The sequence below is a fragment of the Ursus americanus genome, chromosome 29, assembly GCF_024610735.1.
Source record: "Ursus americanus isolate L20-20 chromosome 29, mUrsAme1.1.p, whole genome shotgun sequence".
Taxonomy (NCBI): Eukaryota; Metazoa; Chordata; class Mammalia; order Carnivora; family Ursidae; genus Ursus; species Ursus americanus.
The window spans coordinates 24,328,043-24,338,358 of record NC_142155.1 but is presented as its reverse complement, the minus strand read 5'-3'; the positions used below and the strand labels follow the sequence as shown (position 1 = coordinate 24,338,358).

Below are 10,316 nucleotides of genomic sequence, written 5' to 3'. Positions count from 1 at the left end.
TGGGAAACGGACTAGATATGATCTACGCAACAATTGTCCTCTGCGTGTAATCTAGCACTTACACTTGTGTGTTAAACACACTCGTGTCATAAATTATATTGTAGACATTACCTTAAATCATCCATATAAGGACTGGTTCTGAAGTGACGAAAAAAAACCGCTTCAAGGCCCCTGATTAAAATTTACATAATTGCCCCAAGACTTTATATTTTTCAGAACTAGTTTCATGCCCATAGCAGAGGGGGCAACTTTAGTTGGAGGCATCAGAATCATCTGAGGGCTTGTGAAAACAGTTTGCTGGGCCTTGTTCCCAGAATTCTGGTGCTGATACTTCTGGTCCAGGGAACCATACTGCCCTATGCAACACAATGTTAATCAATAAAGCAATAGCCCGTTTACAGGCTGTGGATCTTTCTCTGTGTTTAAATTCTCCAGCTCATCACCATATCGATTTTCTCTCCTTTTATTTTTGAATTCTAAGAACTCAAAGCATTGTTTTTTCCTAATAGAATCTATAAAAAGACCTGAATCCCTCTCCCTTTTTGCTCCTATTGAAGAGACCCACAAGATACAAGACTTCCTGTCCCAAATGGGAAAGGATCATCTGGCCACTTGGCAAATGTGTAACATTTGTCTATCTTTGTGTTTGCCTATATAACAACCAAACCATATGGCAAACGAAAATTGAAAATTTTTATCAATGGAAAGACAGGGAGTCAAGACGGGTAGCCTAACATTATATACTGCTCCCATGAAAAGTGATTTTTAAAGTATCTAAAATTACCAGTTTTAGTCAAATCCAGTTGTCCAAGCAAGTCTACTCAGCAAATACAGGGACTCTCTTGGTCTACGTTTAACAAGGGCCCACTGAGCTAGTAAGTGATTTAGGTCAGAAAAATTATAATCCTGTAAACATGATAGGTTAATACAAACCTGAGGTCTAGTGGATACAGTGGATACTGGTCTGAAATAGAAAATTAGTAACTGAAACAGAACAGCATTTTTATTTATTTATTTATTTATTTACTTACTTACTTACTCACTTATTTTTAAAAGATTTTATTTATTTGACAAAGAGAGTGACAGACAGAGAGAGAGAGCACAAGCAGGGGGAGCAGCAGGGGGAGCAGCAGAGGGAGAGGGAGAAGCAGGCTCTCCACTAAGCATGGAGCCCAATGAGGGATTGATCCAGGACCCGGGGATCATGATCTGAGCTGAAGGCAGAAGGTTAACTGACTGAGCCACCCAGGTGCCCCCATTTTAGCATTTTAGTAAAATAGGTGCTTAATTTACCATTACGAATACTAATTCTCATTTTATTAACCTTTATTATTAGCTAGAATAGAAATCATCTGTATTAATTAACCAAGGTATCTTAAATTAGCATTCAACACGTTTAATGAAATTGAGTAGTTCTGAAAACATTTCAATACCTCAGTCTTCATTTGCAAAACTGATTTTTTTGTTCATGAGTCACATATATTACTTTCTTTGATTATAAATCCTTACATCTGACCTTCCCCTCCCCATTTAAATTGCAAAATCCAATTTTAAAGAGGTCATTGAGAGGAAAGTCTTCCTTAAAAGACTTAAGTTTCCTTTAAAGATTAAAAACTATTAAATTTTTTGGTCTTCGTTAAACATGAAGGTACTTTTTCTAGGTAGCTGATTCAGGGAGCAAATAAAAACACCTACCTGAAGGGTGGATCATCCAATATTAAAAGAAAGCATTTGGGTTTCCTTATTGTAGTTCACCATTTTGCCACCCGCCTTTTTTTACTCTATTTTTCTGCGAAGATGTATTGCATTTCTCCTTTTTTTTTTTTTTTTAAAGATTTTATTTATTTGAGAGAGAGAGAAAGCACAAGCTGTGGGGAGGGGTAGAGGGAGAAGCAGGATCCCCACTAAGCATAAAGTCCAATGAGGGATAGATCCGGGACCTGCGATCATGACCTGAGCTGAAGGCAGACGCTTAAGGGACTGAGCCACCGAGGCAGCCGATGTATTACATTGCTAATATCTCCCGAATAAAATAATGGATAAGAGACTTAAAACTCTGTGGGCTCGCGGAACTAGAATCTGGGAATCTTGATTACTGCTAGTACCTGACGCCTGGTAGAAATCGTAGAAACTCAGTAAATGTTTGCCAAATGAAGGTAAGAGGCTGTAAGACAGTAGGTTTTCACAGAGCATGCAAACTTCCGTATTGGAAATAATGTAAAGTGTGGAAAAAATAACAAACTGCCTGATAAATATAAAGTGTCTTCTTAGGAAACAACGTCAGGTGTTTGGACTTTAAGAGGTGGGGCTAGTATCGCGGTAAGTTCCGGCACTCTACGCAGAACAGCGGACTACAAATCCCAGAGTACATCCCGGGAGCCATCTCGGCCGGACTCGGGTTTCAGGGCCTTAGGAGCCTCAACGTCTTTTCCCGGTTGCATGATGAGATCTGTAGTAAGACAAGCCTTGCGGTGGCCTTATTTACCTCTTGCTTCTCCCCTAAGCCTATCTTTTCCTTAACCTCCAAATCCGTGCTTTCAAAAAGTTTAGTCATTGTAACAGCCTGTGACTGTAGTGAAGTTTCACTGTTTCCTGCATTCCTGGCGTGAAACTCTAGAGAACCCCTGAAAAGCGTGTAGCTACCTCCCGGAGCACCAAGTTCAAAGCTCCTTAAGGGATGTTTGCTTTAGAGTCTCAACCCTAAATTTGTGTTATAAACATTTTTTAGATAATGCTTGTTCAAGTTTGCATAAGGAGGTCGCTGAGACAAATACGTGGGTTGAACTGGGGGTCAGCAAATGGGTGACCTGACTGCCAATTCCGCCTCGCGCACACAGTAGGCCCACACCACCGACCTCTCCACTAGGCAGCGCACGCGAGGCAGGGGAGTTGTGAGGCGCACGCAAGCAGTGGCGGTACTGCGCATGCTCAGTGCGTCGGCACAGGTTTCCGCAGTAGAGGGGGCAGCTCCGCCGCGGCGTCCGGGGTTTCCAGCAGCGCCGACGCTCTGGTGCTCGCACGGTCCTCGGCCTCCGCTGGCAGCGGGCGTCCCTCCGCTCCGCGACTTCCCGGCCGTCGCTCTAGCGCGCCCGGATCTGGCCCCCTGCCCCGCGAAGATGGCTGCCGTACGCCGGGCCCGCAGTTATTGCCGCTGCCTGGTGCGCTTCTCCGACCGAGAACTCTGCTAAGCCCCGTTGCAGCAGACGGGCAGGAGTAGACACCCGGACACCCAGCACACCTCCTCGGGGGAGCGGTGCAGAGGGCGCGCGGAAAGCCCCTCGACCGCGGCCGGCTGCCCCGCCAGCATGGTAACCCGGGAGGGGGCTCGGAGGGACACTGCGAGGCGGGAGTGCGGTGTGTAGAAGGGGCTAGGCCTGGGAGGAGCCCCGAGAGAGCGGGAAGTGGAGACTGGGAGGAGTGGGAGCTGCTCGGCCGCCACCCACTGTAGGGCCCTTGGCCTGAGCTGGAGTGTAGCGGGTGCCAGCCCTGACCGCTCCGCGGGGTTCCTTCCTGCCGTCCCCCCGCCCCCCGGCGCCGTAGCCGGGACCCGATGTGAGGAAGAGCGGGTGTGCAGGACAGCGGAGAAGAATGCCTTTTCTTGGTTCGCTGAGGACATTGAGCCAGTCTTACCCCCCTCGAGGGATTTTATCAAGAGCAGTGAGCATAGGTTGAGGTGAGCCGTTGCAGCGTCTGAAATTGGCGGAGGGGAGGGGAGCCTTGGCAAACGGAGACACTTGTTGATTGCTACCCCCTCCGGAAAGCAGTACCCACGGAGAAGCCGTTCAGGTCCTTTAAGGAGTCCTGGGGTTAGGACGCACCTGCCCGGTGATGGGTCAGTGCCGAGAGTAGGATATTGGCAGGCGGTCCTGGCGGTGTGGGATCAGAGGGATTATGTCTCACTTGGTAGCGGTGAGGGCCTGAGCAGCGTCAGTGCGGTCCAAATGGAGAGAGACAGAGTTAAGCTCCACAAATTGACAACGCAAATTCCACGGGACTGTTGCATGCTGGAATATGTAGTCTCTGGTCTGTGCTACCTTTCTTTAGCTTTGAATAAATTTCCCATCTGAGAAACTAATCTCTGGCTAGGATTAAATGAATCAAGTGTGAAATGATACCAGACTAATGATTTCATTGTAGACAGATATTTATTGAATAAACGGATAGCTGAAGGACTTGATTTTATTAAGTTAAACTGGAGGATAGAAAAAGCAGTAATTGACTATGCCCTTCAACTTTCAGAAGTGATTTTCTGACCACGATTAAGCATCTAACTTTTTATATTTCATTAATCCTGTGTGTATAACAGGAGTAAAATGATGGAGACATAAACTACTCAAGCGAAAGGCACTGTTTGGGTCAGACTCAATTATGAAAAATAAAGTGAAAATCTCTGGGTGACAGCTGGGGACCTACTTATTTCAAGTGGTATTTGAGTTGGCAAAATGTAGTAAAACCCCCAATTTGATAGTCATTGTATTTGCCAGAATTGAAGTAATAAAGGATTAGAATTAACGAATAACACAGGAACTCAGGGGAGAAGACGCTTTCTGTGTTATTGATCTCTCATTTCTTTTCCTCATCCTTGAGATATGCACTCTACACCCGCATGACTTTTTATTTGTTAATTCAGGCAATTTTTTTGAGCACTTAATTAGTAGCCTGGCATAATGCTAGACCCCCAGCACAATATTAGATCTTCTGTATAACCAAATCAAATCACCAAAGGTGATTTATGGTAAACTTTTAATCATAGAATGTCATTTATGAAAAGGGACCTCAGAAGTTAACCATATCCAACACCTCTCTTTACAGATATGAAAGCTGAGGCCTGGACAGGCTTTTACTGTGACTCAAGCTATGTGTTTGGCCCTCTGAGATTACAAACATGACTGATCCTTTTTCCCAATGCACTACTGACTCTAGGGAAGAGACAAAATGTCAATACAAGTGTTAGGAGCTGCGATCCAAGCACAGGCATTGTAGGAAAACAAAGGCGATTCAGAGGACCAGAAAATGCTTCTTACTGGTATAATCCCTGAGCTGAACCTTGAAGGATGAGAAATAGCCAAGTGAGGAAGAAGTTATTCCGGATGGAGAGAGCAAGCAGCATATGCAAGAGCTTGGAGCTGGAGAGAGCAGGGAAAGCTCTTGAAAGAAGTCACTTTAGCATGACTGCTAGGACAGAATTAGAAGGCTGAATTACTAAGAGGATATCCTAGGGAGCTCAGGTCCCCTCCCATTAGCTGTACTTAGAGTTTATAGTAATAAATCAGCCTCTTACTGGAGAATAGAAAGAGCCTTTTCAGTGGAATCTATAAATTCGAAGTCCTTCATTATTTTCCTATAAGTAGGAAAGCTCCCAGGTTAAAGACACTGAAAAATACATTTGATGATATATTAATGCTTCCATTTTCCAGTTTTGTGGAAATTAATTCAGAATCTTGGCCTCTTTCATTTATTTTTTCATTAATTTATCCTTTACAGTGTGCCCAGCACTTTTATCTTATACCAACTAGTTCTAATCTTAAAGGCACCTCTGCTTTGAGTCTGGTTGTCAGAGATAAGAAGTGGGGCTTATTTATGTTGCTTTGTAGAGTATTGCAAGTCTGCCTGGTGGCCAAGTTAAAAAATGTGTGTAACTGTAAATGTTTTTGTCCTAGAAACAAATTACAATGAAAATCTACAATTACAAAGCTTACGTCTTTGGAACAAGTGAAATTGGTTTCATTATTTCTTATTTCTGGCCCTCAGCTCATTTCCCCTATTGCCACATTATAGGACTGAACACATGAAGTGTTGAGCAAGTCCCATTTGCTAATAAGTCTGTTAGCCAACAGACTGACCTGAGGCAACATGTCATTTTTCCTGGAAGGTAGGATTCAGTTTAATTTAGCAAACATATGTTGAGAATACAAGGATAAAATGTAAGGAAACTGACCTGAGACCTGGACTAAGCCCCAGGCCATTGCACAGTAATTCCAGTCCAGTTTTTTTCCGCTTTCAATCAATCCAATATGTAAAAATCTGCATTTGTGAAACAGAACCAGCTTCTTTACAAAAACATTCACTATTACATGTCTTTGATTAATGAGCTTTCCTAGGACATTTAAAAGAATAAACAGACAAAAGTCATATTCACATATTGGTAACATGCCAGTCATGTAAAAGGAAGGACATCCAAATGTGGACTAAAAACTGTTTCTTAAGTGATACATGAAACAAAAATTATTTGCTGAACACTGTGCCACAGCTACATGTTATTTTTTTGAAGCAAGCAACGTTGTTTTAAATCACCTACCAAAACATTTTAACTGCAGCCCAGCGAAGTTGTTTATTCCACAGTGTTAGGAAAGTATCAGATCACTAAACTTAACTGTGAAGGAGATACCTAGAGAGAAACAACTAAATAGTTACCTGGGCAGGTAGCTCAAGGAGATGTGGATTACCAAGGGAAACTGATGTGCGCATATTCCTGATGATTCTTTTGGTTTTTCTCCCCTCAGGCAGAAGCTGAGGAAGATTGTCATTCTGATACTGTCAGAGCAGAAGATGATGAAAATGAAAGCCCTGCTGAAACCGATCTGCAGGCATGTCTCTTCAAGCGTATATTTATTTATTTATTTATTATTTTTTTTTTAAATGATTTTTTATTATATTATGTTAGTCACCATACAGTACATCCCCGGTTTCCGATGTAAGGCTCAATGATTCATTAGTTCTGTATAACACCCAGTGCACCATGCAATACGTGCCCTCTTTACTACCCATCACCGGTCTATCCCATTCCCCCACCCCCCTCCCCTCTGAAGTCCTCAGTTTGTTTCTCATAGTCCATAGTCTCTCATGTTTCATTCCCCCTTCTGATTACCCCCCCTTTCTTTATCCCTTTCTTCCCCTACTGATCATCCTAGTTCTTATGTTCCATAGATGAGAGAAATCATATGATAGTTGTCTTTCTCTGTCAAGCGTATATTTAATTCTTATTCCATTGCTTTCCACACCTAAGCAAAAATTGATTGTACTTATGAAGATTTATCAGTTCTTTTTTTTTTTTTAATATTTATGTATTTAAGTAATCTCTGTCCCCATTGTGGGGCTCAAACTCACAACCCCCAGGATCAAGGGTCACATGCTCTTCTGACTGAGCCAGCCAGGTGCCAAGATTTATATATTTAACTATAATGACACCAATTGCCATTATAGTATCATTGGCTATATTCTCTATGGTATACTTTTCATCTCTGACTTATTTCATAACTGGAAGTTTGTACTTCTTAATCCCCTTCACCTTTTTTCCCATTGCGCCATTGTCCCCTCTGCCAACAACCGTTTTCTCCTCTGTATTTATGAATCTATTTCTTTTTTCTTGTTTCTTCATTCGTTTTTTTAGATTCTACATACAAGCGAAATCATGTGACATTCGTCTTTCTCTTACTTGACTTGGCATTATATTCCCTGGGATCATCCATATTGTCAAAAATAGCAAGATCTTATTCCTTTTTGTGGCTGAGTAATAGTCTGTTGTTTGTGTGTACACACATATACATTAACACATGCACACAACATCTTTATCCATTTTTCTGTTGATGGATACTTTGGGTTTCTTCCATATCTTGGCTGTTTTAAACAATGCTGCAATAAACAGAGAGGTACATATATCTTTTTCTTTTTTTTTTAACTATTTTTTTTTGAGGTACATGTAATCTTTTCAAATCAGTTTTAGTTTCCTTTGGGTAAATACCCAGTAATGGAATTACTGGATTGTATGCTATTTCAATTTTTATTTTTTTGAGGAACTTTCATGCTCTTTTCCACAGTGGTTGGAACAATTCACAAGGGTGCCCTTTTCTTCACATCCTTACCAACACTTGTTATTTCTTATCTTTTTGATTCTAGCCATTATGACAGGTGTGAGGTGATACCTCATTGTGGTTTTGATTTGCGTTTCCCTCATAATTAGTGATGCTGAACATCTTTTCATGTACTTGTTGGCCATTGTCTTTTTTAGAAAAATGTCTAAGTCCTCTACCCATTTTTTAATAGGATTATTTGTTTTATTAGTATTGAGTTGTATAAATTCCTTATATATTTTGGATTATTTGCAAACCTCTTCTCCCATCAGTAGGTTGCCTTTTTGTTCTGTTGATTGTTTCCTTTGCTGTGCAGAAGCTTTTTATTTTGATGTAGTCCCAGCAATTTATTTTTGCTTTTGTTTCCCTTACCTAAGGAGACATATCCATAAAGATGTTGCTAAGGCCGGTGTCCAAGAGATTATTGCCTGTGTTTTCTTCTAGGAGTTTTATGGTTTCAGGTCTCACATTTAGGTCTTTGAGTTTGTTTTGTGTGGTATGAGAAAGTGGTCCAGTTTTATTCTTTTTCATCCTTTCCCAGCACCATTTATTGCAGAGCCTGTCTTTTCCCCCTTGCATATTCTTGCCTCCTTTGTTGTAGATTAACTGACCGTTGAAGTGTGAGCTTATTTCTGGGCTCTCTATTCTGTTCCATTGATCTTTGTATCTGGTTTTGTCGCAGTACCATACTGTTTTGATTACCATAGCTTTGTAGCATATCTTAAAAATCCAGAGTTGTGATACTTCAAACTTTGTTCTTTCTCAAGATTGCTTTGGCTCTTCAGGGTCCTTGTGGTTCTGTATGAATTTTAGAATTATTTGTTCTAGTTCTGTGAAAAATGCTATTGATATTTTAACAGGGATTGCATTGAATCTGTAGATTTGATTTGGGTAGTGTGGACATTGTAACAACATTAATTCTTCCAATCCACGAGCATAGGATATCTTTCCATTTATTTGTATTGTCTTCTATTTCTTTCATCAGTGTCTTATAGTTTTCAAAGTATAGCTCTTTCACCTTCTTAGTTAAATTTATTCCTAGGTAATTTCTTTCAGGTGCAATTGCAGATGGGATTGTTTTCTTAATTTCTCTTTTTGCTACTTTGTTCTTAGTATACAGAAATGTAACAGATTTCTGTATATTCATTTTGTATCCTGCAACTTTACTAAATTCATTTATTACTTCAAATAGTTTCTTGGTGGAGTCTTTGGGATTTCATATATATATATATCTGGAAATAGTGACAGTTTTACTTCTTCCTTACCAATCTGGATACTTTTTAGTTATTTCTTTCTTTTTTTTTTTTTTTTTTTTTTAAGATTTTCTTTATTTATTTGGCAGAGAGAGAGACAGCCAGCAAGAGACGGAACACAGGCAGGGGGAGTGGGAGAGGAAGAAGCAGGCTCCCAGCAGAGGAGCCTGATGTGGGGCTCGATCCCAGGACTCTGGGATCACGCCCTGAGCTGAAGGCAGACACTTAACGACTGAGCCACCCAGGTGCCCCTCTTTTTTTTTTTTTTTTTTTTAGAGATAGAGAATGCACAGGAGTTGAGGGGGTGTGGGAAAGGAGAGGGAGAGAATCCCAAGCAGACTCCATGCCCAGTGTGGGGCCTGACACGGGGGCTCGATCCCACAGCTCTGAAATCATGACCTGAGCCAAAATCAAGAGTTGGACTAACTTAATCAACTGAGCCACCCAAGCACCCCATGGATACCTTTTATTTCTTGTTTGATTGCTGCCACTAGCACTGCCCATACTATGTTGAATGAAAGTGGTGAATGGGCATCTTAGGGGAAAAATTTGGATTTTATTAGCTGTGGGTTTGTCATATTATGGCCTTTCTTATGTTGAGGTGTGTTCCCTCTAAACCCACTTTGTTGAGAGTTTTTATCACGAATGGATGCTGAATTTTGTCAAATACTTTTTCTGCATCTGTTGAGATGATCATATGGTTTTTATACTTCTCTTGTTAGAATGAAGTTTCACAGTGATTTGCATATATTGAATCACCTTTGCATCCCTGGTATAAATTCCATTGATTGTGGTGCATGATCCTTTTAATGTATTACTGAATTCACTTTGCTAATATTTTGTTGAGGATTTATACATCTGAGGTCATCAGAGATACTAGCCTGTAGTTTTCTTTTCTTGTAGTGTCTTTGTTGGTGTCAGGGTAATGCTGACTTTGTAGAGTAAATTTGGAAAATCCTTTTCTGTTTTAGGTATTAACTCTACTTTAATTGCTTGATAGGAAAAAAAAAATCCTTGATAGAATTCACCTGGTAAAGTCATCTGGCCTTGGACTTTTGTTTGTTGGGAGTGTTTTGATTACCAGTTCAATTGTGTTAAGGTAATTTATCTGTTTACGTTTTCTATTTCTTCTTGATTCAGTTTTAGAAGACTGTATTTTTCAAGGAATTTATCCATTTCATCTAAGTTGTCCAATTTGTTGGCATATACTTTT

The 10,316-nt window shown here is 40.8% G+C and overlaps 1 protein-coding gene across 4 annotated transcripts in view; it reads left to right on the top strand.

Moving 5' to 3' along the window:
- The first annotated feature begins 2,369 nt into the window (after positions 1–2,369).
- The window catches only part of FBXO9 (F-box protein 9), a 41,739-nt gene continuing 33,792 nt past the window's right edge, over positions 2,370–10,316 (top strand). The window contains exons 1-2 of one of the 4 annotated variants that reach the window (XM_045802455.2): positions 2,370–2,454; positions 6,504–6,587. In XM_045802455.2, coding sequence (XP_045658411.1) covers positions 2,440–2,454; positions 6,504–6,587 — 99 coding nt within the window. In that variant the 5' untranslated portion in view covers positions 2,370–2,439. Of the gene's footprint in view, positions 2,455–2,915; positions 3,309–3,430; positions 3,674–6,503; positions 6,588–10,316 lie in introns of those variants that run through there. The other 3 variants (XM_045802465.2, XM_045802481.2, XM_045802474.2) reach the window with 3 other exon arrangements.